The 24,860-nt window shown below is 44.4% G+C and overlaps 2 protein-coding genes across 4 annotated transcripts in view; both read left to right on the forward strand.

Annotated features, from left to right (window-relative positions):
* The window catches only part of XK (X-linked Kx blood group antigen, Kell and VPS13A binding protein), a 98,224-nt gene that overhangs the window by 16,180 nt on the left and 57,184 nt on the right, over positions 1-24,860 (forward strand). The gene's annotated exons all lie outside the window — the stretch shown is intronic.
* On the forward strand, positions 17,576-18,858 carry LOC124509442 (histone H2A-Bbd type 1-like). The gene has a single exon (XM_047076065.1). The coding sequence runs from the start codon at positions 18,410-18,412 to the stop codon at positions 18,761-18,763; it is 354 nt and encodes a 117-aa protein (XP_046932021.1). The 5' UTR covers positions 17,576-18,409; the 3' UTR covers positions 18,764-18,858.

Consider the following 24,860-nt stretch of genomic DNA (forward strand, 5'->3'; position numbering starts at 1 on the left):
TATGGGAGGCTCTGCCAGCGCAGCAGGGATAGGGGCAGCTTGCGGAATGAGAGGAGGAACCCGGTAAGGGGGAGGGTCAAGGGAAAGTAAATCTTGGTTGTCGGGGAGAACAGGGGGTGCAGTTGGAGTTGGCGGCTTGGGAGGGTTGATAGGTTTAGCCGCTAGAATTTTGCATGGCCCTGTTGTTAAAAAAAGAGGCCATCCAGGGAGGTGGGTTTTCTACTAAATCTTGCCACAACAGAATATAGGGAATCTGATCTGAGTGACCTTCTTTCCCTGGTAGGAAAATTTTTGATTTTACTTTAAGGACCACAGGGAGGCAGAAGGTTCCCTCTGTAGGCCAATTGACCCCAAAGGTGGGCCATTCAGAGCGGCAATAGGTGATCAACTTCCTTTTGTGAATGTCTAGGCTTAAGTTGTGTCCTCTAGCTTTTACGTCCCTGAAGTTGGCGAGGAGGGAGAGAGGGGTGCTCTGCGTTTGGCCCATGTTATGATTCTGAGGAAGAGGAGAAGAGAAGGGGGCGCGAGCAGCACGGACGGGGGGGGGGGGGGGGGGAGGGGGGGCGCCGCTGGCCAGGGGGCGGGAGGGAAAGCCGCAGGGAGCTGAGGAAGGAGGAGAGAGGAACAAAGGATGGAATAATTCTGATCAGCCGAGAAAACACTTAATTCCAATAAAACATCCGACCCATGAAAGAAAAACAAGAACTAACAAGATTCTTTCACAGGGGTTCCAACTTTCTGGTGCCGTCTCAGCCAGCCCAACAGAAAGGGTTATGGCTAGGACGGCGGTAATTACAAGGGCCCAGGGGTGACAATACATTTAGACTGACATAGAAGCACTCGTGTACTTGCCCGTCCGCGTCCCTCACGGGAACTTAGGTGCCTCTTAGCATGGGCGGGCAGGTATAAACCCCCTGCTTGGATCAAAATAAATTTTGACCACCTTAAGCCGTATGAGGATCACCGCGGAAGTCGGGTTAGAGCCCACTCGAATCCCGTAGCTTATGCCGTGGGACTACACATAGGGGAAGTCAGGCGCGTGCCCCTGACTCCCAACAAACATTCCAGTCGTTTTAACAGACAGACACACAGACACACATCACATCAAAATACGGGTAACAATTGGCATGCCTAGATGGTTTTTCTTTTAGACGCCTAGAGATATTTCTTAGCACTCTGGAAGTTCATAGAGAAAATGAAAGTATTTAGTTCGCAGGCGCGTTGGACGTAAGCAGCCCGCAGAAAAGAATCCTGATGGGCCAAAAAGGCCCCCCGATGGACCAAGAAGGCCCCCAGATGGGCCAAGAAGGCCCCCCAATGTCAGTGGACGTCTCCAACTGACCCCAGCCGGGTGCCCTATAGCGCGTCCGCCAGGGTCACACCAGCTTCCAGACAGAACCAGTTCTCCAGAGAAGAAACACAGATCAGAGAGAAAAGGAAGAACGTTAGAGCCGGCTTACTTACGGATCGGAATCAGATACGACCCGTTGACCAGAAGTCTGGTGGGCTCGGGGGAGATCTCGGTGGGACCTCCAAATGTAATGCCCAAAGTTCCGAAACCTCCCACAAAAGTCCACCAGAGTCGTAAGTCAAAGCCAAGCGGCAAGGGTCGTTTATTGCAGGTTCGAACCTGGTCCTCTGCGCACTCGTCGCCGGTGACGCAAGAGGCCACGATCAGGGTTGGTACAGCGTTTTTATAGACAGAGACAAATAGCACAGGGGAGGTTTCAAATTATGAGGGGCCTGATTAGTTGATTTTAAAGTAAGGACATTTGTTGTTCTCTGATTGGGCGTCCTTTGTCTGTCCTTTGGCGGGAAGGCTTTGTCCGTTACTTGTGGCGGGAGGAAAAAAAGGGGGAAGGGGGAAGGGGGTAGGTGAGGAATGTGTTAAGCAAGCAGGTTTACAGAAGCGAGAAATGCCGGTTAGTTTATGTACAATCACTCATTCCATTACATATCAGACTACATTTAGGAAGGTTTACAACCCATTCTACTACACAGCGGGTTACATTCAGGAAAGGCCTCACAATGCTCGTAGCAAACAGCAAGCAAAACAGACTTCTCAGCAATTGTATTTCTTATCAAAGATCCATAATAAGCAGAAAAGAGAACTTTAGCTTTAAACTAAGGCAGGGCTGTCATTTGGATTTAAAGCTGTTCTTTTCAGGAGGTTGGCCAGCTTCGGCTAGCAGGTTGATAATGTCCTTCATTATTTTTAGTTCTTGTGTTATTTTCCCTGACTTACTGACATAAAGACAACATTCTTCTCCAAGTAGGACACAGGTTTCCCCTGCTGAGTAATGAGGAGGCTTAGGGCCCTGTAGTTTTGTAGAATTACTTCCGCAAGGGTATCCATTTGGGTCTGTTGCTATATTCAAAAGCTTGGACAGAAGCATTAAAAGTGGTGGGCATGACTGTAGAAAGATTGCGAATTGTTTTGTTTTGTTTAATTTTGCTACTTCAACCCAAGGAAGAAAGTCTCTGGAGAAATCATGCCAAAACCTTTTCTGTCCACTGTAGGGTCATATGTAGGCATCCAGCAATAATTATAACCTTTCCAGTTCTGACATATCCTTTAAAGTTGATTAGAGAAAGATCCTACATTAGGTATATAAGCAGTAGAGGGAAGAGTTTCTCTGATTTTGGTATCAAGGGTAAGGCAGCAATCCCTTCCAATTGAGGGTAGGTGTAGACTATGTTTCTTCCACATAAAAAGAAATACCCAGTGTCTTCTAAGGATAAGGCATAATTGGGTCCTTTTGCCCAGATTCTTTTCGCTGGTATGAAAGAAAAGATCTCAGGATCAGAAATAATCATTTATACAGAGCACATGATAATCTGTTTTACTAGCATTATGGGGATGGTTACATGAGCACCTTAAATTTCTATAGACCTGAAGTTAACAAATGAGCTGATCTAGTATAATAAGATTTTGGTTGGGATCTGGAAGATCTCTAGGGAAATAGTAAGTTGAATTAAGTTTCCATCTTTTACCAGATTTTTGGTCAATTCCCAATGAATTACCATTGAGTGGGAGCACATTAGCTTCCCATTTTCCCATCTTACTGCATTTTTATTGCCCTACCATAGAGGTAACTTAATAGGGAAGATGATATACTCTTCTGGATTCCAACAAGGAGTGCATTCATATTCATCTGGGTCACATAAAATAGTATAGTTATAAATATTGACTGGGAAATATCTTAGAGTTCTGCTATTCCTGTCATTGTTTTTGAAACAGCAAAAGATTTGGGATAAGAGTCCAGACCTGAATGAGAGTATCCCCTTATGAGTAGAGGATACCCAATGGAAAACCATAATATTTTGTGCCAGTTTTCCAGAAGGAAAGACGTGTGGTTTCAAAGGTACCAAAGGAAAATCCTACACCTTTGCCAGGTAGGTTTTGCCATCCTTCTAAAGATAGTGCCCAGACCACCAGTTCAGGCTCATCATGAGTATTGTTTACTCTTACACAAATCCAGAAATCAGTAACTTTAGCAGAAGCAGAGAGTTTTTGTAAGGTGGAGCTAAAAGGATTTATTAAAGCTAACATAAAGGATAATAGGGAAGCTCAGGAAAAAAAAAAAAATGGAAGGCCGGAATGACATGATTAAACATAGAGTAAGAAGAGAAAAAAAAAAAGAAAGTTATACGGGCCTGGTCCATGCATCTTGTGCATGCTGTCTACTTCTGATGCCGTCTGCTTCAGTTCTTGACATTTTCAGTGTTCGGTCACCAGATGGTGTGCCAGCCCATTCAGATTTGGGGGCTTTTTTTTTTTTTCAGATGAGACACATGAATTCAAGAGTATTCCTTGAAATTTGGCTGCTCAGAGGTTAGTTATTAACACCTGGTAGGGGCCTTTCCAGTGACATTGAAGGCAGTCTCCTTAGAGATACCTTTTCTAATAGATGAATCTCCAGACTGTAAGGTGTGATATTTGATATCTTCATCTCCCAGGAGTGTGCCATGATTATTTTCTATAGACTTTATCAGGTCTTTGTAAAACTGAAGTACATCTCTCCCTCTATTAGTTGTAGGTCCAAAGAAGTCAGGTCCAAGTGCATTGGCCACTCTGTAATTATTTCACTAGACCAAAATTTATGTATCCCAAATAGAGTAGATAAGAACCGATGATAGTGCTTTTGGCCAGGGTATTTGGAAGCTCTCAACTTATTTAGCTAATTGAGTTTTAGTTACTCAACTCAAACATTTGTATGTTTGACCAGTCCTGAAGGCTGAGGATGGTAACATGGCAAAACACAGCTGCAGAACTGGCCAGGGAGTATAGACTTATTGAAGTATTTGGCTGACACCGATAGCCTTTAGATTCCCAATTTTATTTTTCCTTTTCAAGGGCCATTTGTTGTATTGCCCTAGTTAATTCTCTTGGGTTGTCACTAGAGGAAACAGTTTTCTGGAACATGACAGAGGTTTGGTCTATGGATCCCATAAGAATGGGGTTTTTGCAGAGACATCAGCAAGGTGGTTTCCTTTGGCTTCCAGAGAGTCAGACTTAGAATGACCAGGGACTTTAATAACAGCCAGAGGTTCTGGAAGGAGTATAGCATCAAATAAATTTTGGACATAAGGACCATTTTTAGTTTTGTCTCTGCTAGAAGGAAATCCTATTGTTTCCATAACATTCAACATCATAGGCTACTCCAAAGGCATATTGACTATCAGTATAGATATTTATGCTTTTACCTTTAGCTAGGATATGTGCTTGGGTAAAGGCGTGTAATTTGGTTTGTTGGGTGGAAGTGGCCAAAGGCAAGGGTGCAGACTGACCTCAAAAAGAGTTGATATTGTATACTATTTACCATTTTCATTTTAGGGAAAAGCCATGAGTAAACCATGAGAAATCAACATTGGCCAAGGGGGGGGGTTCTTGTAAGTCGTCATGATGAGTTAATAGGTGATTCATCTTAATTAAACAGTGATGAGGGGTTTTGTCTATGGGTGAAGGAAGAAGGGTAGCAGGATTGAGATTGTTGCAATGAACAAGAGCGATATGAGACGTGGTTAGCAAGAAAATGTCATGAGAAGTGAGATGGCTTGCTGAAAGGCATTGTGCATAATGTGAGTTTAAGAGAGCTTTGACAGCATGAGGTACAGAGATGATCAAAGATGATCCATTGATAGTGTCCATCATATGATTAGGAATGCATTTGGTGCAAGGGACAAACACTTGACTATAGGGTTAAACAAGCTGCGGTCTATTTTGCTTATCTAACAAGAAATTAGAAGGAGGCAGTTGCTGGCATTATTTCAGCTGCTCATAACAGTAAAGTTGATGTCCCTGTGATTGTTTTGGCTTTCCCTTGGGCTGCTACTGTAGTGCCAACTATTATAGCTGCATTCAAGGCAGGAAGAAGGGGTGAAGGCAGAAGGGTGAGTATATTTCTCCTTTCAATAGTAGGTAAAGCTTTCCCCCAAACCTCCCTAATAGACTTTATTCAGGTCTCATTGACCAGAATTGGTCACATGGTCACCTAGGTGCCAGAAATGCTAGGAAAGTTGAGCATAGGAATGATTTCCCCCATTGGCTGAGACCAATATTCCTCAAATTTCCCTGACGATTATTAGAGTCACCTGGGGCAGGAGGCGTGTGAAAAATATACAAATTACCATTTGCTGAGTCTGGGATGGGAACCCAAGATATGTCTTTTTATTTTATTTCTATTTTGTTTTTTAAACAAACATTCCAGGTGGTTTTTATAATCAGCAAAGTTTGGGAACATAGGCCCATTGCCACCCAGACAAAATTGTGTTTTCTTAAAATAGGAGGGGAGGAATGGATACTGAGTAGGCAGCTGTGTCCACCACACCATGTAAATGAGGTTTAGAACAATAGAAGTATCCATTCTTGACAGGGTAAGGACATAAAGTCCATCAGAACCAGACCCTATTCAGCATTCAGTCTATAACCATCTCTCTGATTCTGTGCCCACTGAGCAAACACCGATGAATATGGCATCAGCAGATCTTGGCCTCGGGGAGAGAAAGTAGAGTTGGCCAAGTAGTCCCCTGGAGAGTTTTTCTAAATTGCAATATAATTAGAGGCACCTGGTTGTCTCAGTCGGTTTAGCCTCCCACTTCAGCTCAGGTCATGATCTCCCGGTCTGTGAGTTCCAACCCCGTGTCGGGCTCTGGGCTGACAGCTGTGTCTCCCTTTCTCTCTCTGCCCCTCCCCTGCTTGTGCTCTGTATGTCCCTCTCTCAAAAACAAATAAATATTGGAGCGCCTGGGTGGCTCATTCGGTTAAGCATCCGACTTCAGCTCAGGTCATGATCTCTCGGTCTGTGAGTTCGAGCCCCGTGTCAGGCTCTGGGCTGATGTCTCTGAGCCTGGAGCCTGCTTCCGGTTCTGTGTCTCCCTCTCTCTCTGCCCCTCCCCCATTCATGCTCTGTCTCTCTCTGTCTCAAAAATAAACATTAAAAAAACTTTTTAAAAAAAATACTTAAATTTTTTTTTCTCCTGTTCATCATGTGGTCAAGCACAGCCCCCTGCCCCCTGCAGCCCCCTGGACTGTCATAGACTGCTGGTCAGAAGTTGCCTAGGCAACGTCGACAAAGAGATCAGAGGAGCTGGGTTGCCATCCCAGTTCACCACTTTGTGGCCATGTGATATGGGACACTCCTCTGTTGCCTCTAAAAAGCACTTTCCCGTGTGAAATGGGGGTAATAAGGGTTCCCCCATCTTTGGATTTTTCCAAAGATTAAGTCATTGCATGCCTGTCAACTGGCGCATAGCACAGCGCCCGACACAGGGTGCGCCCTGAGTGCATAGCTGCACATCTCTCCCTTTCTGTAGACCACATGCTTAGGCGTGCTTCCCCAGGTGCCCCTGGCCTGGATCTCACGCGATGGCCAGGGGCCTGGGCCACTGGCTGTGAGACCGCAGCCTGCTGAACCTTGGGGAGAGACAGAGTGCCACGCAGAGGAAGCAGCCAGAGGTACACCCAGGAACCAGACAGGCCTCAGCCTGGTTTCCTCTCTGCTCCCCTCTGCCTGGGGACTCACCCTCTCTCTGCTTCCTGCCACCATCTTTTAAAGTGTGGAGTTGGCTTAGCCTTTACCTACTTCATAGGAGTGTCCTGACAATAATAGTGTCAGGGTTGTGTTTAGAGCTGATTTGAATATGTGCTCGTACAAATCCAAGAAACTTTGCTTGCTCCACAATGCCATTCAACCAAATAGTTACAGAAACCTCACTGTCAAGATGTCTGCCTTTCCAAGTTGTGATTTATTGTAGAGAGCCAGGAAGCCCTCTTTGCCTTAGCCAAGCTCAACTGTTACCCCTGTGTTCATTTGAGTAGCAAGCAGGTATTTCTCTCTCTCTCTCTCTCTCTCTCTCTCTCTCTCTCTGTCTCTCTCTCTGTCTCTGTCTCACAGTTGCAGGTGGAGATTCGCCTTCACCTGGTTACAGGATAGCACCCACATTGCCACCTCATCCCTGAAGTTGAGTTTCTTTGTGACCGGGGCATGGTTTCTCATATTTCAGTGTCCTTCAGCCAACAGGGACTGCCTCCAGGGTGGGTCATGCCAGAGAATCAGTCATTATGCTAAGATCTTGATACGTTGATTAAATAGCTGTCTGATTTTTAGAAGCAGTTGATTTGGCTCATGGCTTTGGCTTGTTTTAGCACAAAATAGTCTCCTGGGTATTTCACCAGAAGCACAGCTGAGGAATTCTTTAAAGGCTGGAGATGTGAGAGTAGATGGATAATCCATGTCTGGTTAGGAGACCTGTGTGGTCAGGTGGTAACCTTACAGTCCATGCAGTAGTCCACACTAATGGTCTCTGTGACACCTGTAGGGAGCCAGACTTCCTGGGCACCTTCAGACTATCCAGCATCCAAGGTGGAATTTGGAGGTGGAGCTTCAGTGACTTCGTGTTGGCAAGCCATCTTCAGTCACGGGGGCTTTGGACAATCGGGCAGAGCACTACTGCCATCCCTTTAAGAACTGTGCTTCAGCTGTGCTTGTGGATTTCACAGGAAACGGGGGGGCCAGGGCCAGTACAGGATGGCTGTAAATGCAGCCCCTGCCAAATCCCCCTCCTACATGTGCACAGGAATCCTCCACTCAGGGGAGGCAGGTGGAGAGGGGGAATCACTGCTCCTGGGAAAGAATGAGCCACCAAGTTTAGGCCCTTTGTGCATTTCAAAAAAGTAGGAGGTGGAGGATGGTGAGGAAGGATCAGCTCTAGCTTGGGCCCTGGAGGGAGGACACCGTTGATGACCAGTGCCCTGTTGGGAATGGGAAACTAAAACCAGAGTGAGTGTGGTCCGGGGCTGGGGGGTGTGTAGCTGCCAAACTAGGTCTGGGATCCAAAGGTGTATGAGGACAGGCTGAGGTCAGAGACGGGTCAGCACAGCAGAAAACATAATGTGTGAGAAGAGATGAGCCCAAGAGTTGAGTCTGGGGGAATCTGGAAGGTTGTGTGGGCTCGGGGTTGGCATGAGCACAAGGCATGGGGATTAGGCTGGGCTCCCACTGAGAACAGCCTTTGGGAACAGAGACGTTTGAAGGCCCAGGCTCCCTTAGTTCCTCAATCTGACATCCTACAGGGTGTGGCCAGACATCCTACAGGATGTGGCCAGAATGCAGGTAGCAGATGGGATCATTAGGCCTACAGTGATGTATTTACAGGAAAATTAATCAGCTGCCAGCATTTAAAATAAAGAATTTTTAACATAAAAACCTCAGTCACTGGCTTCTCGGGTGAAGTCAACATGTCTGCACACACGTGTTTATTGTCACATGAAGATGTCTGGCTGCTGTCCCGTGACTACTGGGCCTCTCTGGTTTGCCACAGTGCTCACCCTTCGCCGTTGTATCTCATGTATGACCCACGTCACTCCTTTACAGTACCGTCCCGTCTCTTAAAGTTGCTTGAGTTCGTTATCCTCACCATCCTAACACCAGTTTTCTGAAGGGTAAAGTTCTCTCCTTCAATAGATTAGAACAGCACAGTGCTCCTCACAGTTGTCTTTGGCATGGGGCCAGTATTTTCTGTTGTTCAGATAGATGGTGAACTGATATGTGGTCCTATTTTCCTAGGACTAGAATGGAGTTTACATTTGAGTCTTCACTCGAATTCAGCAACATCTGAACTAGTATATACTCTGTTCAGCAAGAAGAGTCCACTCACTTAAATGTTGTGGCAAAACCCACGATTGCTGTAGAGGTTGCTAAATGCCGACCATTTCCGAAGCGGTCGTAGCTGATCAGTAACATAATTTAATGATCTACATCAGTCCCTAAATCACATTTGAATAGCACTGTAAGAGTGAATTTATTTTATCTTATTCTTTAAGGAGTATGGTTTCAAATCTAGGAAAGGCCTCGAATAGGACCTGTATTTGATGTTTCATTTAGTGTTTCTGCTTCAGAGTCCTTCATGAACACAGAAGGCTGGTACGTCATGTATTTAGGGTTTTGAAATCGCTGCGGGGAAAATCTCTCCCAACTGCACCTTTTTAAACAAAATCGAAAGGAAACCGGTTGGCGGCAAGGAGGCAGGTCAGGTAGTGTCGTTGTGGGACGCTTGGGTTCTGCCACATAGGATGAAAGGAATTCACCAACTCGACTGTGGAGGAGAGAGCTTTCATGACATACTGGGACAGAAGAGTGCCAGAAGAGGGAGGAAAGTCAGGTTCTGGTCTCCCACGGGTGTGGTTTCCTTGGGGGCGCATCAGCTTCCACAGCTATAAAATGAGGAGGTTGGACAAAATTGTTTCAGAGGTCTGCTCAAGGTGTACAATTACCAGTCTGAGCTTTTCCCAAGAAAAGTCTGTACTGACAGTGGGTAAGTGGGGCACAGAGGACAGGAATTATTTTTTAGGGTGTCCATTTTACAGCTGAGGCCACTTTGGCCCAGAGCTGACCCTCAACTCTCCAAACGTCACGTGGCCAATGGGCAGAACAGTGAGTATGCCAGTCCTGTTCTCGTACCTGTTGTTGGGGCTCCTCTGCTACTATAGCCTGAGAGATGAGCCTCAAGAGAGAAAGTGTGTAATACTCTCCTCTGGGATAAAGAAGCTACTCTCTTGGATACAGAGATGTCGGGGTTTGTTGGATCTCTGGGTAAGCGCGAGAAACAACTCTCAAGAACTTTTACTTGCATTTATTTCAGAAAGGGTTAGGATCAAGGACTGATTTTATGGTTCAGGCCTTTCAATTTGCAAATCCAGGTCTTCTTCCACTGGGCATTGTAATAGTTGTGTCATGAACCCACCCCCTCAAATAAGGTGTTTTTGAGATTCTCTGTCCACTGACATGGTCTTAAAGGTGACTATGTGATGACATCAGAAGCCTGTGCTTAAGAGTTTATTCTTGAGGTGTCTAAGTTACTGTCCTTTTTTATGGTTCTGAGACCATCCTTAGTTGCTGAAGGCAAAATCTCTGGGCTGTGGATGGCTTATAAGGCCTTCAGGGAAGCATCAGTGTAAATCAAAGTACAAACTGGAGGAGACAGATACTTATGGCTGAGATCAACTTGGTGATAATTCTCATAAGTAAAACTCTTGTGGGAGGGCATAACAATAAAAGTACAACTACAGGTGAAATTACCTTTTTCTGTCATATGTAAAAGAAAAGGCAGAAAAGAGTTTTTGACTCAGTGTCTGTAAGCATAATGATGTTACCCTTTTTCAGAAAAGTATGGAATCGGTTCTAGACTTATGGATTTTAATAAAATCCCCTTGGTGCATTAGAATTCTCCAGAAAAAAAAACTGAACCAATAGGATATATCTATATCTATATCTATATCTATATCTATATCTATATCTATATCTATATCTCTGCATGTGTGTACATATACATGTGATTGGTTCATGTGGTTATCTGATCTAACAAGTCCTAATTCTGTAAGGCAGTCCAGCAGGCTGGGAACTCTGGCCAGATTTCTACGTTACAGTGTGGCCAAATTCTTTGCCAAGAAATCTCAGTTTTTGTTCTTTAGACTTTCAACTGATTGTGTGGTGGTAATTTCCTTTCCTTATAGTCAACCGATTGTAGATGTTAAACTCATTTAAAAAGTATCTTCACAGCAACACGTAGACTTGTATTTGGCCAGATGAGTCGGCACCATAGCCTAGCAAAATTGACACGTAAAACGTAACCATTATAATAGGTAGGTCTGATGTGCATCCTCAGTTGAAAAGCACTGGCCTAGAAGATGCTAGATTGAAATTTTATAAGGAAGATTGCAACCAAATATTTAAAAGTAATAAATGATGTCTGATAATACTATAGTGTTGTTGCCTAAATCACTGGAGAAAACCCCACCACGACTCTGATAATCAGAAACATCTCATGGATAGTGAGACCATTGACAAATCTCTAGAGACTTCCCGTACAATATATAAGATTTTAAACACTTACATTAATATTTTCTCTGTTAATACTTAACAAAGAGAAGTCCAAGTACTTGTTTTGATTTGAGAATTTTCTGTGCAACTCATCAGTAGTAACATGTGCGGTAAATCCAATCATTTCTAGCACTTCTCTTTTTTTTTATAAAGTGAAAAATCTTTATGACTTTCTGGGGACCCTGTGAGAAATCAGTTTAAAACCAAAGACAGTTTTAAGTGCAAAAGATAATGCAAAGTATTATTTTCTTTCAGTCTTCATTTCAGATTGTATTTTGGGAATGCTAAAATCAAAAGTTGCCTAGACGTTTGCATGCTTAAGGTAGAATCATGAGAGCCTGAGAACATGAATGGTTGTAGCTTGGCTGTCTACTAATTCAGTGTCAAGACAACACTTAAGTAAATGTAGACAAGTCCTTAAAACTTCAGAAATGCAGAGCTATTATTATTTTGAAGAGAATACTCACAAGCATGTTGAAGTCAGAACAAAGGAATATTCTGGTGAGATACGGAATCTGCTACTTGGGCAAACTATGTATAGAGTAATATGGTAGGGTGAAATAAGGCTTTCTCAAATACTCAGGTCCTAATCCCTAGAATGTGGGGATGTTACTTTCTCTCTTGCAGATGGGACTTTTAGATTCAAGTTACAGATATTGAGGTGGGAAGATTATCCTGGATAATTGTGGTTGGCCTGAGAAATCAGAGTGCCCTTATATAAGGGAAGCAGAGGGAAATTTTAATACATAAGCAAAAGGCAATGTGACAACTGAAACGAGATGCTGTATGGCTGGCTTTGAAGATAGAGGAAGAAGTCATGAATAAAGAAATGCAAAGAATTCAGCTCTAGAAGCTGGAGAAGGCAAGGAAATGGATTCTACCTTGGAACTTTCAAAGGTCATGCAGCCCTGTTCACACCTTGCTTTTAACCTGGTGAAACTGATTTCAGATTTATGACCTAGAAGAGAATCAATGTGCATTGTTTGCAGCCACCATAGGAAGCTAATACAGGTGAAAGGTAATCTTTTACGACCACTTATTAAGAACTAACACTGGGGCACTTGGGTGGCTCTGTTGGTGAAGCGTCCAGCACTTGTTTTTGGCTCAGGTCGTCATCTCACAGTTCATGAGTTATAAGCCCTGTGGTGGGGACTGTGCTGACAGCGTGGAGCCTGCTTGGGATTCTCTGTCTCTCCCCCTCTCTCTCTGCTCTTCCCCTACTCACTCACTCTCTCTCTCTCTCTCTCTCTCTCAAAATAAATAAATAAATAAACTTTAAAAAAGAAGATGTGACAAACGCTGTAAGGAAACTTAGCCTTTTTCACAGAGAACAAACTAAATTCTGTGATTGCTTCAATATAATATTTGTGTTTTCTTAATTTATTTTTTATTTTTTATTCTGAAGTCAGTTAACATACAGTGTAGTCTTGGCTTCAGGAGTAGAACCCAATGATGCATCTCATACATATGACAGCTAGTGCTCCCCCCAAAAAGTGCCCTTCGTAATGCCTGTCACCCATTTAACCCATCCCCCTACCCACCTCCCTTCCATCAACTCTCAGTTTTCTGTATTTAAGAGTCTCTTAAAGTTTTCCTCCCTCTCTGTTTTTATCTTATTTTTCCTTCCCTTCCCCTTTGTGCATCTGTTTTGTTTCTTAAATTCCTCATATGAGTGAAATCATATGATATTTGTCTTTTTCTTACTGACTTTGCTTAGCATAATACATTCTAGTTCCATCCACATTGGAATCTTACCATTGGTAACATTTCACTCTTTTTCATCACCCAGTAGCATTCCATTCTGTGTGTGTGTGTGTGTGTGTATATGTATATATATACACACTACATCTTCTTAATCCATCAGTTGATGGACATTTGGGCTCTTTTCATGCTTTGGCTATTGTTGATAGCGCTGCTATAAACATTGGGGTGCATGTGCCCCTTCGAAACAGCATACCTGTAGCCCTTGGATAAATACCCAGTAGTGCAATTGCTGGCTTGTTAGGGTAGTTCTATTTTTAATTTTTTGAGGAACCTCCATGCTGTTTTCCAGAGTGGCTGCACCAGTTTGCATTCCCACCGATAGTGTAAAAGGGTTCCCCTTTCTCCACATCCTCACCAACATCTGTTGTTGCCTGAGTTGTTCCTGTTAGCCATTCTGACAGGTGTGAGGTGGTATCTCATTGTGGTGTTGACTTGTATTTCCCTGATGATGAGTGATGATGAGCATCTTTTCATATGTCTGTTAGCCATCTGGATGTCTTCTTTGGAAAGGTGTCTGTTTATGTCTTCTGCCCATTTCTTCACTGGATTGTTTTTTAGGTGTTGAGTGTGATAAGTTCTTTATAAATTTTGGATACTAACCCTTTATCTGATACGTCGTTTGCAAATATCTTCTCCCATTCCATCAGTTGCTTTTTAGTTTTGTTGATTGTTTCCTTTGCTGTGCAGAAGCTTTTTCTCTTGACGAGGTACCAATAGTTCATTTTTGCTTTTATTTCCCTTGCCTCTGGCGACATGTCAAATAAGAGGTTACAGCCCATTTCCTCCTCTAGGATTTTGATGGTTTTCTGCCTCACATTTAGGTCTTTCATCCATTTTTAATTTATTTTTGTGTCTGGTGTAAGAAAGTGGTCCATTTTCATTCTTCTGCATGTTTCTGTCTAGTTTTCCCAGTACCATTTGCTAAAGAGACTCTCTTTTTTCTACTGGATATTCTTTCCTGCTTTGTCGAAGATAAGTTGGCCATATATTTGTAGGTCCATTTCTGGGTTCTCCATTCTATTCCATTGATCTATGTTTGTTTCTCTGCCAGTACCATACTGTCTTGATGATTGCAGCTTTGTAATATAGTTTAAAGTCTGGGATTGTGATGCCTCCAGCTTTGGTTTTCTTTTCTTTTCTATTTTTTTAAATGTTTTTTAACGTTTACTTATTATTGAGAGACAGAGCGAGACAGCATGAGCAGGGGAGGGGCAGAGAGAGGAGGAGACACAGAATCTGAAACAGGCTCCAGGCTCTGAGCTGTCAGCACAGAGCCCGACGCGGGGCTCAAACCTACGAACTGTGAGATCATGACCAGAGCCGAAGTTGGATGCTTAACCGACTGAGCCACCCAGGTGCCCCTGGTTTTTCTTTTTCAACATTACTTTAGCCATTTGGTGTCTTTTATGGTTCCATACAAATTGTAGGATTGTTTGTTCTAGCTCTGTGAAGAATGCTGGTGTTATTTTTTTTTAATTTTATTTTTTTAACTTTTTACTATTTTAATATTCATTTGTTTTTGAGAGGGACAGAGGCAGAGCACAAGTGGGGGAGGGGCAGAGAGAAAGGGAGATACAGAATATGAAGCCGGATTCAGGCTCTAAGCTGTCAGCACAGAGCCTGACATGAGACTTGAACTCCTGGACTGTGAGATTATGACCTGAGGTGAAGTTGGACACTTTATCAACTGAACCACCCAGGTGCCCCTTAAAAATATTTTTTTAGAGTTTTTTATTTTTGAGACAAAGAGAGAGGGTGAAAGAGAGAGACAGAGACAGACAGATACAGAGCGCAGCAGGGGAGGTGCAGAGAGTGAGGGAGACATAGACTCTGAAACAGGCTCCAGGCTCCGTGCTGCCAGCACAGAGCCTGACATGGGGCTTGAACTCACGGACCATGAGATCATGACCTGAGCCAAAGTCAGACACTTAATTGACTGAGCCACCCAGGCACCCCAGAATGCTGGTGTTATTTTGATAATGTTGCATTGAATGTGTAGATTGCTTTCAGTAGTATCAACGTTTTAGCAATATTTGTTCTTCCAGTCCTAGAGCATGGAATGTTTTTCCATTTCTTTGTGTCTTCTTCAATTTCTTTCATAAGCTTTCTATAGTTTTCAGTGTACAGATCTTTTACCTCTTTGGTTAGGTTTATTCCTAAGTATATTAAGGTTTTTGGAGCAGTTTATAAACGGGATCAATTCCTCGTTTCTCTTTCTGCCGCCTCATTACTGGTGTATAGAAATGCATCCGATTTCCATACATTGATTTTATATCCTGCGACTTTCCTGAATTCCTCCAGCAGCTCTAACAGTTTTTTGGTGGAAACTTTTGGGTTTTCCGTGTAGAGTATCATGTCCTCTGTGAAGAGTGAAGGTTTGACTTCTTTTGTGCCAATTTGGATGCCTTTTATTTCGTTGTCTGAATGCTGAGGCTAGGTCTTCCAACACTAATATTTGATTCTGAAGGGTCCAGGAGCTCTTTGAAATTCTTGGGAACAAACTTATTAGAACTGAACCAGATTTGGAAAAAAAATTTTTTTTAATTTTGTTCCTTTTCAGATTCTCTTTTTTTGCAAACCTCCCGTAGCATTCTGTGTGCATTCAGGTTTTGTCCTTCAAATTTGTCTGTTACATTCTGAACCAACATGCCATTTTACTCCATAACAGAAACATTCTGTTTTAAACAAAGAAACAAAAAACCCATGTCATCTTGAAACTCCTAGTGGACTCTCACTCATGTATGTTAGTTATAACTTTTAAGCAAAATCACTTGTATTTTATTGTGAAAACTACAGGGTGAATAATTGTGAATTTCTTTCATGTTAGTGGATTTAGCAGATTTCATGAACACACCTATCCCAGAATTACTCAGCCACATACTTCTATAACTTCTCACTGTGGCAGAAATGACCATGGTCATGGGCAGGCTCAAAAATAGAGCCTCTTTGTAGCCTATGCAAATAAGAAGCAAAAATATACGAACTAGAATTATACTTAGTTATCAGTGTTTCAACATTCTGTCTTAAAAATTATCTAGGCATCTATGGGATGCCTGGGTGGCTCATTCAGTGAAGCATCCAACTCTTGGTTTCGGCTCAGGTCATGATCTCACAATTCATTAGAGTCTTGCATAGGGCTCTGTGAGCCTGCTTGGGGCTCTCTGTCCCTCTCTCTCTGCTCCTCCCCCACTTGCTCTCTCTGCCTCTCAAACAAATAAACATTAAAAAAATTAGGTATGTATTGAATGCCCATTAACTATCAGTCCAAAGTTATGCATTATCTAGAAATCTTAAAAATTATCTTCTCGTTGACATACTATGAAACGTGATTGCTTTGTAGAATGAAGTTTGTCCAACCAGTGATTCAATTTGGTTAATTATAAATTTATATACATATCATAATCTTAAACATAAAATACATTAGCACCAGTTTATGTGATCAGTAAAAGTTTATAAGTTTAGGAAGAACATACCTGAGTAGTAGATAAATGCATATTTGTGTTATAGTTAACACTGATAAAAGAGAAAGGACTTAGTTGTTTTCATTAAATCTAAACGATTGAACTAGTCCTGTTTGCCAAAGATTTACTTAAATTGAATTTGATATCTTAAAATAGTTGTGATTTAGTTTCTGGGAGAATATATATTGTTTAGATCTACCTCATTTAAAGTATCATAGTGCGGTTTCCTTATTTTCAAGAAAATTTGGAAATACTCAATGTGTGTAAGCAATTATTTATCTAGAAATGCAATTTAAGAACAGAGCTCCCTTAATTTAAGAGATTTTATAATCTGTTAATATCATCCAGAGGTAGGAAAACATTGTACACTCACACAATCAAAGGTGAAGAGCTTTGTGTACTAAAGACAGAGACATATGGGCCCAGACAAGTAGAGCTTATAGCTTCCATCCTATAATTTCAGGCATATGTCAAGTATAACACAGAAACAGCAAATCTCATCAGTCCAGATATCAAAAAGCTCTTCTCCCCTCAGAGAGTATTCAGTTCTTAATGGATTTGAACAAAGACTGGAAAATGAGGTTGTGTTTTGTCTTTCACCCAAAAGAAACTAGATCTCTTTGGACTCATTTTGAGAGATTTCCACATGGTCAGATCCTAAAACCAAACTCTGAACCATTTTTTTAAAAAATGTTTATTGTGAGAGGGAGAGAATGAGTGAGCAAGCAGGGGAAGGGCAGAGAGAGAGGGAGACAGAATCCCAAGCAGGCTCCATATTGCCAGAGTGGAGCCCAACGTGGGGCTTGAACCCGTGAACCCTGAGCTCATGACCCGAAACAAAATCAAGAGTTGGATGCTTAACTGACTGAGCCACCCAGGCACCCCGCCCCCCCCCCCAGTCATTTTGGTTAACGATAAAAATAAATTATTGGCTGTAAATGAACAAAAATGAAACAGAAACACAAAGTTAGCAGAGAAGGAAATTAAAATTATTAAAAATTTAAATTAGAAAAAATCAACAAAGTGCTCTTGGTGCTTTGGATTCACCTAGAAGAAATGAGACACCCCTGGGTATTAACTGAGAATGAGGTACACTTTTTTGTCTTTGAATTTTATCTGGCTCTGACAGGTGAATCTAGTGGGCATATCACTGTGACCTCCAAAACAGTTAGAAGATATTTTCAAAGAGAGTGAGTGAACTCATGACCTTTATATCGATGTAACATGAAAATGTGTTAAGAGTCTTCACTGATGAGGAATTGGCGGATATTGTAACCAATCCAGAAGAGAATCCAAAGAACGTAGAAATATTGATAATCTTTAAATGTGTCAACGGGGGCAAAATTGGGTTTAGTTTGGACCCCTACTGGACAAAGCATTCAGTATGTGTGTCCCTGACCAGCAATTTACAAAGGGCTGTCAAAGAGCTCAAAGACCATGGAAGGCCAGACCAGGTAACCTGGAGGGGAGTGTCCTCAAGACAGAGCACTGTGTCAGTGGAAAGGTTCCCGTTCTTGTTTGTAGTAGACTGTTGAGGGCCAGGAGAAAGAGTTCCCTCGTAAAGAGGGTCCAGTGCAGTCAACAGGGAGACCAGGTTTCTGTCATGGATGTTTCCAGGCCAGTCCTGAGCAGGGCACAGTGACACCAGCGACACCAGTGACATCATAATGTCGGAGGTGTCATATAAGCAGCTCCCTGACCGGTGAGGGGCACACTTGGTAGGAGTCGGCGCCGACATCCTGCCACCCTCGGGCCAGCGGGACGGTCAGGCTGGGCCGATCGGGTTCCAACCCAGCACGCGGCATGTCTGGGAGGCGCCGCCGCCGGCACCGTCGCAGACGGAGGAGGCACGCGGTGTCCCGCTCCAGGAGAGCCGAGCTGCAATTCCCGGTCAGCCGCGTGGAGCGTCTCCTGCGAGAGGGTCGCTACGCCCCGCGCCTGAGCGCGTCCACCCCGGTCTTCCTGACCGCCGTTCTCGAGTACCTGACGGCCAACATCCTGGAGCTGGCGGGCAAGGAGGCTCTGGACAGCCACAAGATGCGCATCACCCCGGAGCACGTGCAGCGAGCCCTGGGCAGCAACCAGCACCTCAGGGGCCTCCTCGAGAACAGCACCTCCCCTCGGGGGGATGGGATGCCCCGAGTTCGGAAGTGGTGATGCCCGCGCCCCCTCGTCCGGACCCCGAAGCCGCCCACAGATGAGGGAGGCCTGGCCTTGTGTCTGCACGTGACATTAAAGGAGTTAACTCCAGGGCCGTGCCTCTGACCGGTGTCTGTTTCTGTCATTCGGAGGTAGCCGGAGGTGTCTGTCAGACATCCGGGAGGAGACCTCCCACGGGAGGTGGAGGGTGGACGGGGCGGTCAGTGTGGGATGCTGGACGCGGGCATTTCGGGGAGCGGTTTCGCTGGGGACAGTGCGGGAAGCGGCCCTGAGGGAGTAGCGGGTCAGGGGGAAGAGACTTCCTCACTGGCGCTGAGCCAGTCCAGGCTTGTGAGGCCAGGAGGCTGGCGGGGTGGGGGTGGCTCTCCCAGGCACGTTGAATGCCCAGAAGGAGGGTGGGGGCTGAAGACCACGACTGAGGTGCCACAGGCCTTATTCCCGACCGGAGACCATGTGGAAGTCAGGAGGTGATGGCAGTGGGGGTGGGTGGAGAGGGTGGCATAGCAGCCGACACGCACTTAACGGGCCAGGGCTTCGCGTGAAGATTGAGGAGCGACGGGGAAACCATGAAGAGGTACACGTAGAAGGAACTATGCTCAGGTTGGTTTGATGGCCTTATACCCCGCCTCCTTCCAAAAAAGGGCTCGAGGTAGGGATTATTAGCTAGTGCTGCGGTACTCTGTGGAGTATACCCTTCTGCCCTCTCTCGCGGACACTGGTCACCCGTATAGTACTATGAAAGGTAGCATCTGGCCTAAGACATGCGATCCTAGACGTTCTTTTTAAAACCATTTGTTGATGTTTCTCTATTTGGAGAGAGAGCATACAGGGAAGGGGCTGAACGAGAGGGAGAGGGAGAATCCCAAGGGAGCTCCCTACCACCGGCGCAGAGCCCGATGCGGGGCTCGATCCCAGGAACTGTGAGATCATGACCTGAGCCAAAACCAACAGGCAGACCCTTGACTGAGCCTCCCAGGTGTCCCAATCCTATGAAGTTCTTCATGGTTATTGTTAATAGATTTATTTAGAAATATACTCCATTATAAACTCCTGTAGTAATCTCATTCTCCATGAAACACCTAACCCGTCTACGATCATATACTTGATGGAGCAACATAGAGTTATCAGTGGCTGAATACGTGTTTGGAGAGGTACAAGTGTGTTCCGTGTAAGTTCTGTCCCAAGTGCTGGACTCGGGAGGACATACAGTTCTTACAAAGACTCTTGTGGTGTTTTGGGTTAAAAAGAGTTGTCACGTCAAGTGTTCTGGCAGTCTTTCCCCTTCCTGTGACTGTCAACATTTAATATTTTCTCCAGTTCATCATGTGCTCAAGCCCCCCCCCCCCCCCCGCAGCCCCCTGGACTGTCACAGAGGGCTGGTCAGAGGTTGCCTAGGCAGCGTGGACAAAGGGATCAGAGGAGCTGGTTGGCCATCCCAGTTCACCACTTTGTGGCCATGTGATGTGGGACACTCCTCTGTTGCCTCTGAAAAGCACTTTCCCGTGTGAAATGGGGATAATAAGGGTTCCCCCATCTTTGGATTTTTGCAAAGGTTAAGTCATTGCGTGCCTGTCAACTGGCGCATAGCACAGTGCCCGGCACAGGGTGCGCCCTGAGTGCGTAGCTGCACGTCTCTCCCTTTCTGTAGACCACATGCTTAGGCGTGCTTCCCCAGGTGCCCCTGGCCTGGATCTCACGCGATGGCCGGGGGCCTGGGCCACTGGCTGTGAGACCGCAGCCTGCTGAACCTTGGGGAGAGACAGAGTGCCACACAGAGGAAGCAGCCAGAGGTACACCCAGGAACCAGACAGGCCTCAGCCTGGTTTCCTCTCTGCTCCCCTCTGCCTGGGGACTCACCCTCTCTCTGCTTCCTGCCACCATCTTTTAAAGTGTGGAGTTGGCTTAGCCTTTACCTACTTCATAGGAGTGTCCTGACAATAATAGTGTCAGGGTTGTGTTTAGAGCTGATTTGAATATGTGCTCGTACAAATCCAAGAAACTTTGCTTGCTCCACAATGCCATTCAACCAAATAGTTACAGAAACCTCACTGTCAAGATGTCTGCCTTTCCAAGTTGTGATTTATTGTAGAGAGCCAGGAAGCCCTCTTTGCCTTAGCCAAGCTCAACTGTTACCCCTGTGTTCATTTGAGTAGCAAGCAGGTATTTCTCTCTCTCTCTCTCTCTCTCTCTCTCTCTCTCTCTCTGTCTCTCTCTCTGTCTCTGTCTCACAGTTGCAGGTGGAGATTCGCCTTCACCTGGTTACAGGATAGCACCCACATTGCCACCTCATCCCTGAAGTTGAGTTTCTTTGTGACCGGGGCATGGTTTCTCATATTTCAGTGTCCTTCAGCCAACAGGGACTGCCTCCAGGGTGGGTCATGCCAGAGAATCAGTCATTATGCTAAGATCTTGATACGTTGATTAAATAGCTGTCTGATTTTTAGAAGCAGTTGATTTGGCTCATGGCTTTGGCTTGTTTTAGCATAAAATAGTCTCCTGGGTATTTCACCAGAAGCACAGCTGAGGAATTCTTTAAAGGCTGGAGATGTGAGAGTAGATGGATAATCCATGTCTGGTTAGGAGACCTGTGTGGTCAGGTGGTAACCTTACAGTCCATGCAGTAGTCCACACTAATGGTCTCTGTGACACCTGTAGGGAGCCAGACTTCCTGGGCACCTTCAGACTATCCAGCATCCAAGGTGGAATTTGGAGGTGGAGCTTCAGTGACTTCGTGTTGGCAAGCCATCTTCAGTCACGGGGGCTTTGGACAATCGGGCAGAGCACTACTGCCATCCCTTTAAGAACTGTGCTTCAGCTGTGCTTGTGGATTTCACAGGAAACGGGGGGGCCAGGGCCAGTACAGGATGGCTGTAAATGCAGCCCCTGCCAAATCCCCCTCCTACATGTGCACAGGAATCCTCCACTCAGGGGAGGCAGGTGGAGAGGGGGAATCACTGCTCCTGGGAAAGAATGAGCCACCAAGTTTAGGCCCTTTGTGCATTTCAAAAAAGTAGGAGGTGGAGGATGGTGAGGAAGGATCAGCTCTAGCTTGGGCCCTGGAGGGAGGACACCGTTGATGACCAGTGCCCTGTTGGGAATGGGAAACTAAAACCAGAGTGAGTGGGGTCCGGGGCTGGGGGGTGTGTAGCTGCCAAACTAGGTCTGGGATCCAAAGGTGTATGAGGACAGGCTGAGGTCAGAGACGGGTCAGCACAGCAGAAAACATAATGTGTGAGAAGAGATGAGCCCAAGAGTTGAGTCTGGGGGAATCTGGAAGGTTGTGTGGGCTCGGGGTTGGCATGAGCACAAGGCATGGGGATTAGGCTGGGCTCCCACTGAGAACAGCCTTTGGGAACAGAGACGTTTGAAGGCCCAGGCTCCCTTAGTTCCTCAATCTGACATCCTACAGGGTGTGGCCAGACATCCTACAGGATGTGGCCAGAATGCAGGTAGCAGATGGGATCATTAGGCCTACAGTGATGTATTTACAGGAAAATTAATCAGCTGCCAGCATTTAAAATAAAGAATTTTTAACATAAAAACCTCAGTCACTGGCTTCTCGGGTGAAGTCAACATGTCTGCACACACGTGTTTATTGTCACGTGAAGATGTCTGGCTGCTGTCCCGTGACTACTGGGCCTCTCTGGTTTGCCACAGTGCTCACCCTTCGCCGTTGTATCTCATGTATGACCCACGTCACTCCTTTACAGTACCGTCCCGTCTCTTAAAGTTGCTTGAGTTCGTTATCCTCACCATCCTAACACCAGTTTTCTGAAGGGTAAAGTTCTCTCCTTCAATAGATTAGAACAGCACAGTGCTCCTCACAGTTGTCTTTGGCATGGGGCCAGTATTTTCTGTTGTTCAGATAGATTGTGAACTGATATGTGGTCCTATTTTCCTAGGACTAGAATGGAGTTTACATTTGAGTCTTCACTCGAATTCAGCAACATCTGAACTAGTATATACTCTGTTCAGCAAGAAGAGTCCACTCACTTAAATGTTGTGGCAAAACCCACGATTGCTGTAGAGGTTGCTAAATGCCGACCATTTCCGAAGCGGTCGTAGCTGATCAGTAACATAATTTAATGATCTACATCAGTCCCTAAATCACATTTGAATAGCACTGTAAGAGTGAATTTATTTTATCTTATTCTTTAAGGAGTATGGTTTCAAATCTAGGAAAGGCCTCGAATAGGACCTGTATTTGATGTTTCATTTAGTGTTTCTGCTTCAGAGTCCTTCATGAACACAGAAGGCTGGTACGTCATGTATTTAGGGTTTTGAAATCGCTGCGGGGAAAATCTCTCCCAACTGCACCTTTTTAAACAAAATCGAAAGGAAACCGGTTGGCGGCAAGGAGGCAGGTCAGGTAGTGTCGTTGTGGGACGCTTGGGTTCTGCCACATAGGATGAAAGGAATTCACCAACTCGACTGTGGAGGAGAGAGCTTTCATGACATACTGGGACAGAAGAGTGCCAGAAGAGGGAGGAAAGTCAGGTTCTGGTCTCCCACGGGTGTGGTTTCCTTGGGGGCGCATCAGCTTCCACAGCTATAAAATGAGGAGGTTGGACAAAATTGTTTCAGAGGTCTGCTCAAGGTGTACAATTACCAGTCTGAGCTTTTCCCAAGAAAAGTCTGTACTGACAGTGGGTAAGTGGGGCACAGAGGACAGGAATTATTTTTTAGGGTGTCCATTTTACAGCTGAGGCCACTTTGGCCCAGAGCTGACCCTCAACTCTCCAAACGTCACGTGGCCAATGGGCAGAACAGTGAGTATGCCAGTCCTGTTCTCGTACCTGTTGTTGGGGCTCCTCTGCTACTATAGCCTGAGAGATGAGCCTCAAGAGAGAAAGTGTGTAATACTCTCCTCTGGGATAAAGAAGCTACTCTCTTGGATACAGAGATGTCGGGGTTTGTTGGACCTCTGGGTAAGCACGAGCAACACGAACTTTTACTTGCATTTTATATCGAAAAGGCCAGATGGGTTAGGATCAAGGACTGATTTTATACAAAGCAGAGGTGTTGTTCCACTGGTCATTGTAATAGCTAGATCATGAACCCAGTTCCTTCTCAAATAAGGCGTTCTCAAAATTCTGACTCTGTCCACTGACTTGATGTTAAAGGTTGATTATACGATGGCATCAGAAGTCTGTGCTTAAAAGTTTATTCTTGAAGTACCTTAATTACTGTCCTTTTCCACGGAGTTCTCCTGTCTTTAGCTGATCATAGGGCCTTGAGGGAAGCATCCATCAGAGTAAATAAAAAACTCTGAGAAGACAACAGAGACTTAAAATGTTTGTGGGTCACTTGCGACTTGTGACAGTTTTCACAAGTGCAAAATCTGGTAGGAGTATATAATGAAAACAGTACAAGTGAAGGGGAAATTTTTTGTGACATGCAAAATAAGATAATACAGCCAATCCAAAAAGACTTTTGGAGATAGTATCTACAATGCATGATGATTAAACCTGTTTTCAAAAAAATCTGGGGTAGATTTTAAATACATGTATTTTAACAAAGATTCACAGAAGGGTTGATGTATGTCCTCATTTTGAAAACACTGGTGTAGAAATTTCTACTAAAATTTGAAAAGGAAGGTTGGTACCATTTTTTTAATGTACTGAAATTATGACTAATAACACTAATTTTGTTGCCTAATGTCATCAGGGAAAGCCCCAACTGGACTCTGGTAATTAGAAACATAGACCATAAGGGTGCTAATAAATCTCTAGCGACTTTGCATACAGCAGAGAACTAAAATATTGATATTAATAATATTTTCCTTATTCAGATTTAATCTATGGACAGCTGAATACTTCTTTTGATTTGATTTTTTCTTATACAACTAATCAATACTAACATAGCAAATAGAGCTAAAGTTTTCGAACACCTCTTTTTGTAAGGCAAAGGAACAAGTCTTTATTACTTTTTTAAGGACCTCTGGAAAATCTCAAAGAACGTTTAAAGTACAAAAGACGTTAAGTTTTATTTCATTTTTCATTTTGGAATCTGTGTTGGAAGGTAAAATTGAAGTTTCCAGGACATTTGAGAATTAAGATGGGATCATAGGTGCCTGAGTGTATGAATGATTATA

Source organism: Lynx rufus, unplaced genomic scaffold (genome assembly GCF_022079265.1).
Source record: "Lynx rufus isolate CCGP_SWC_20201006 ecotype Redwood Valley unplaced genomic scaffold, mLynRuf1.p SCAF_14, whole genome shotgun sequence".
NCBI lineage: Eukaryota > Metazoa > Chordata > Mammalia > Carnivora > Felidae > Lynx > Lynx rufus.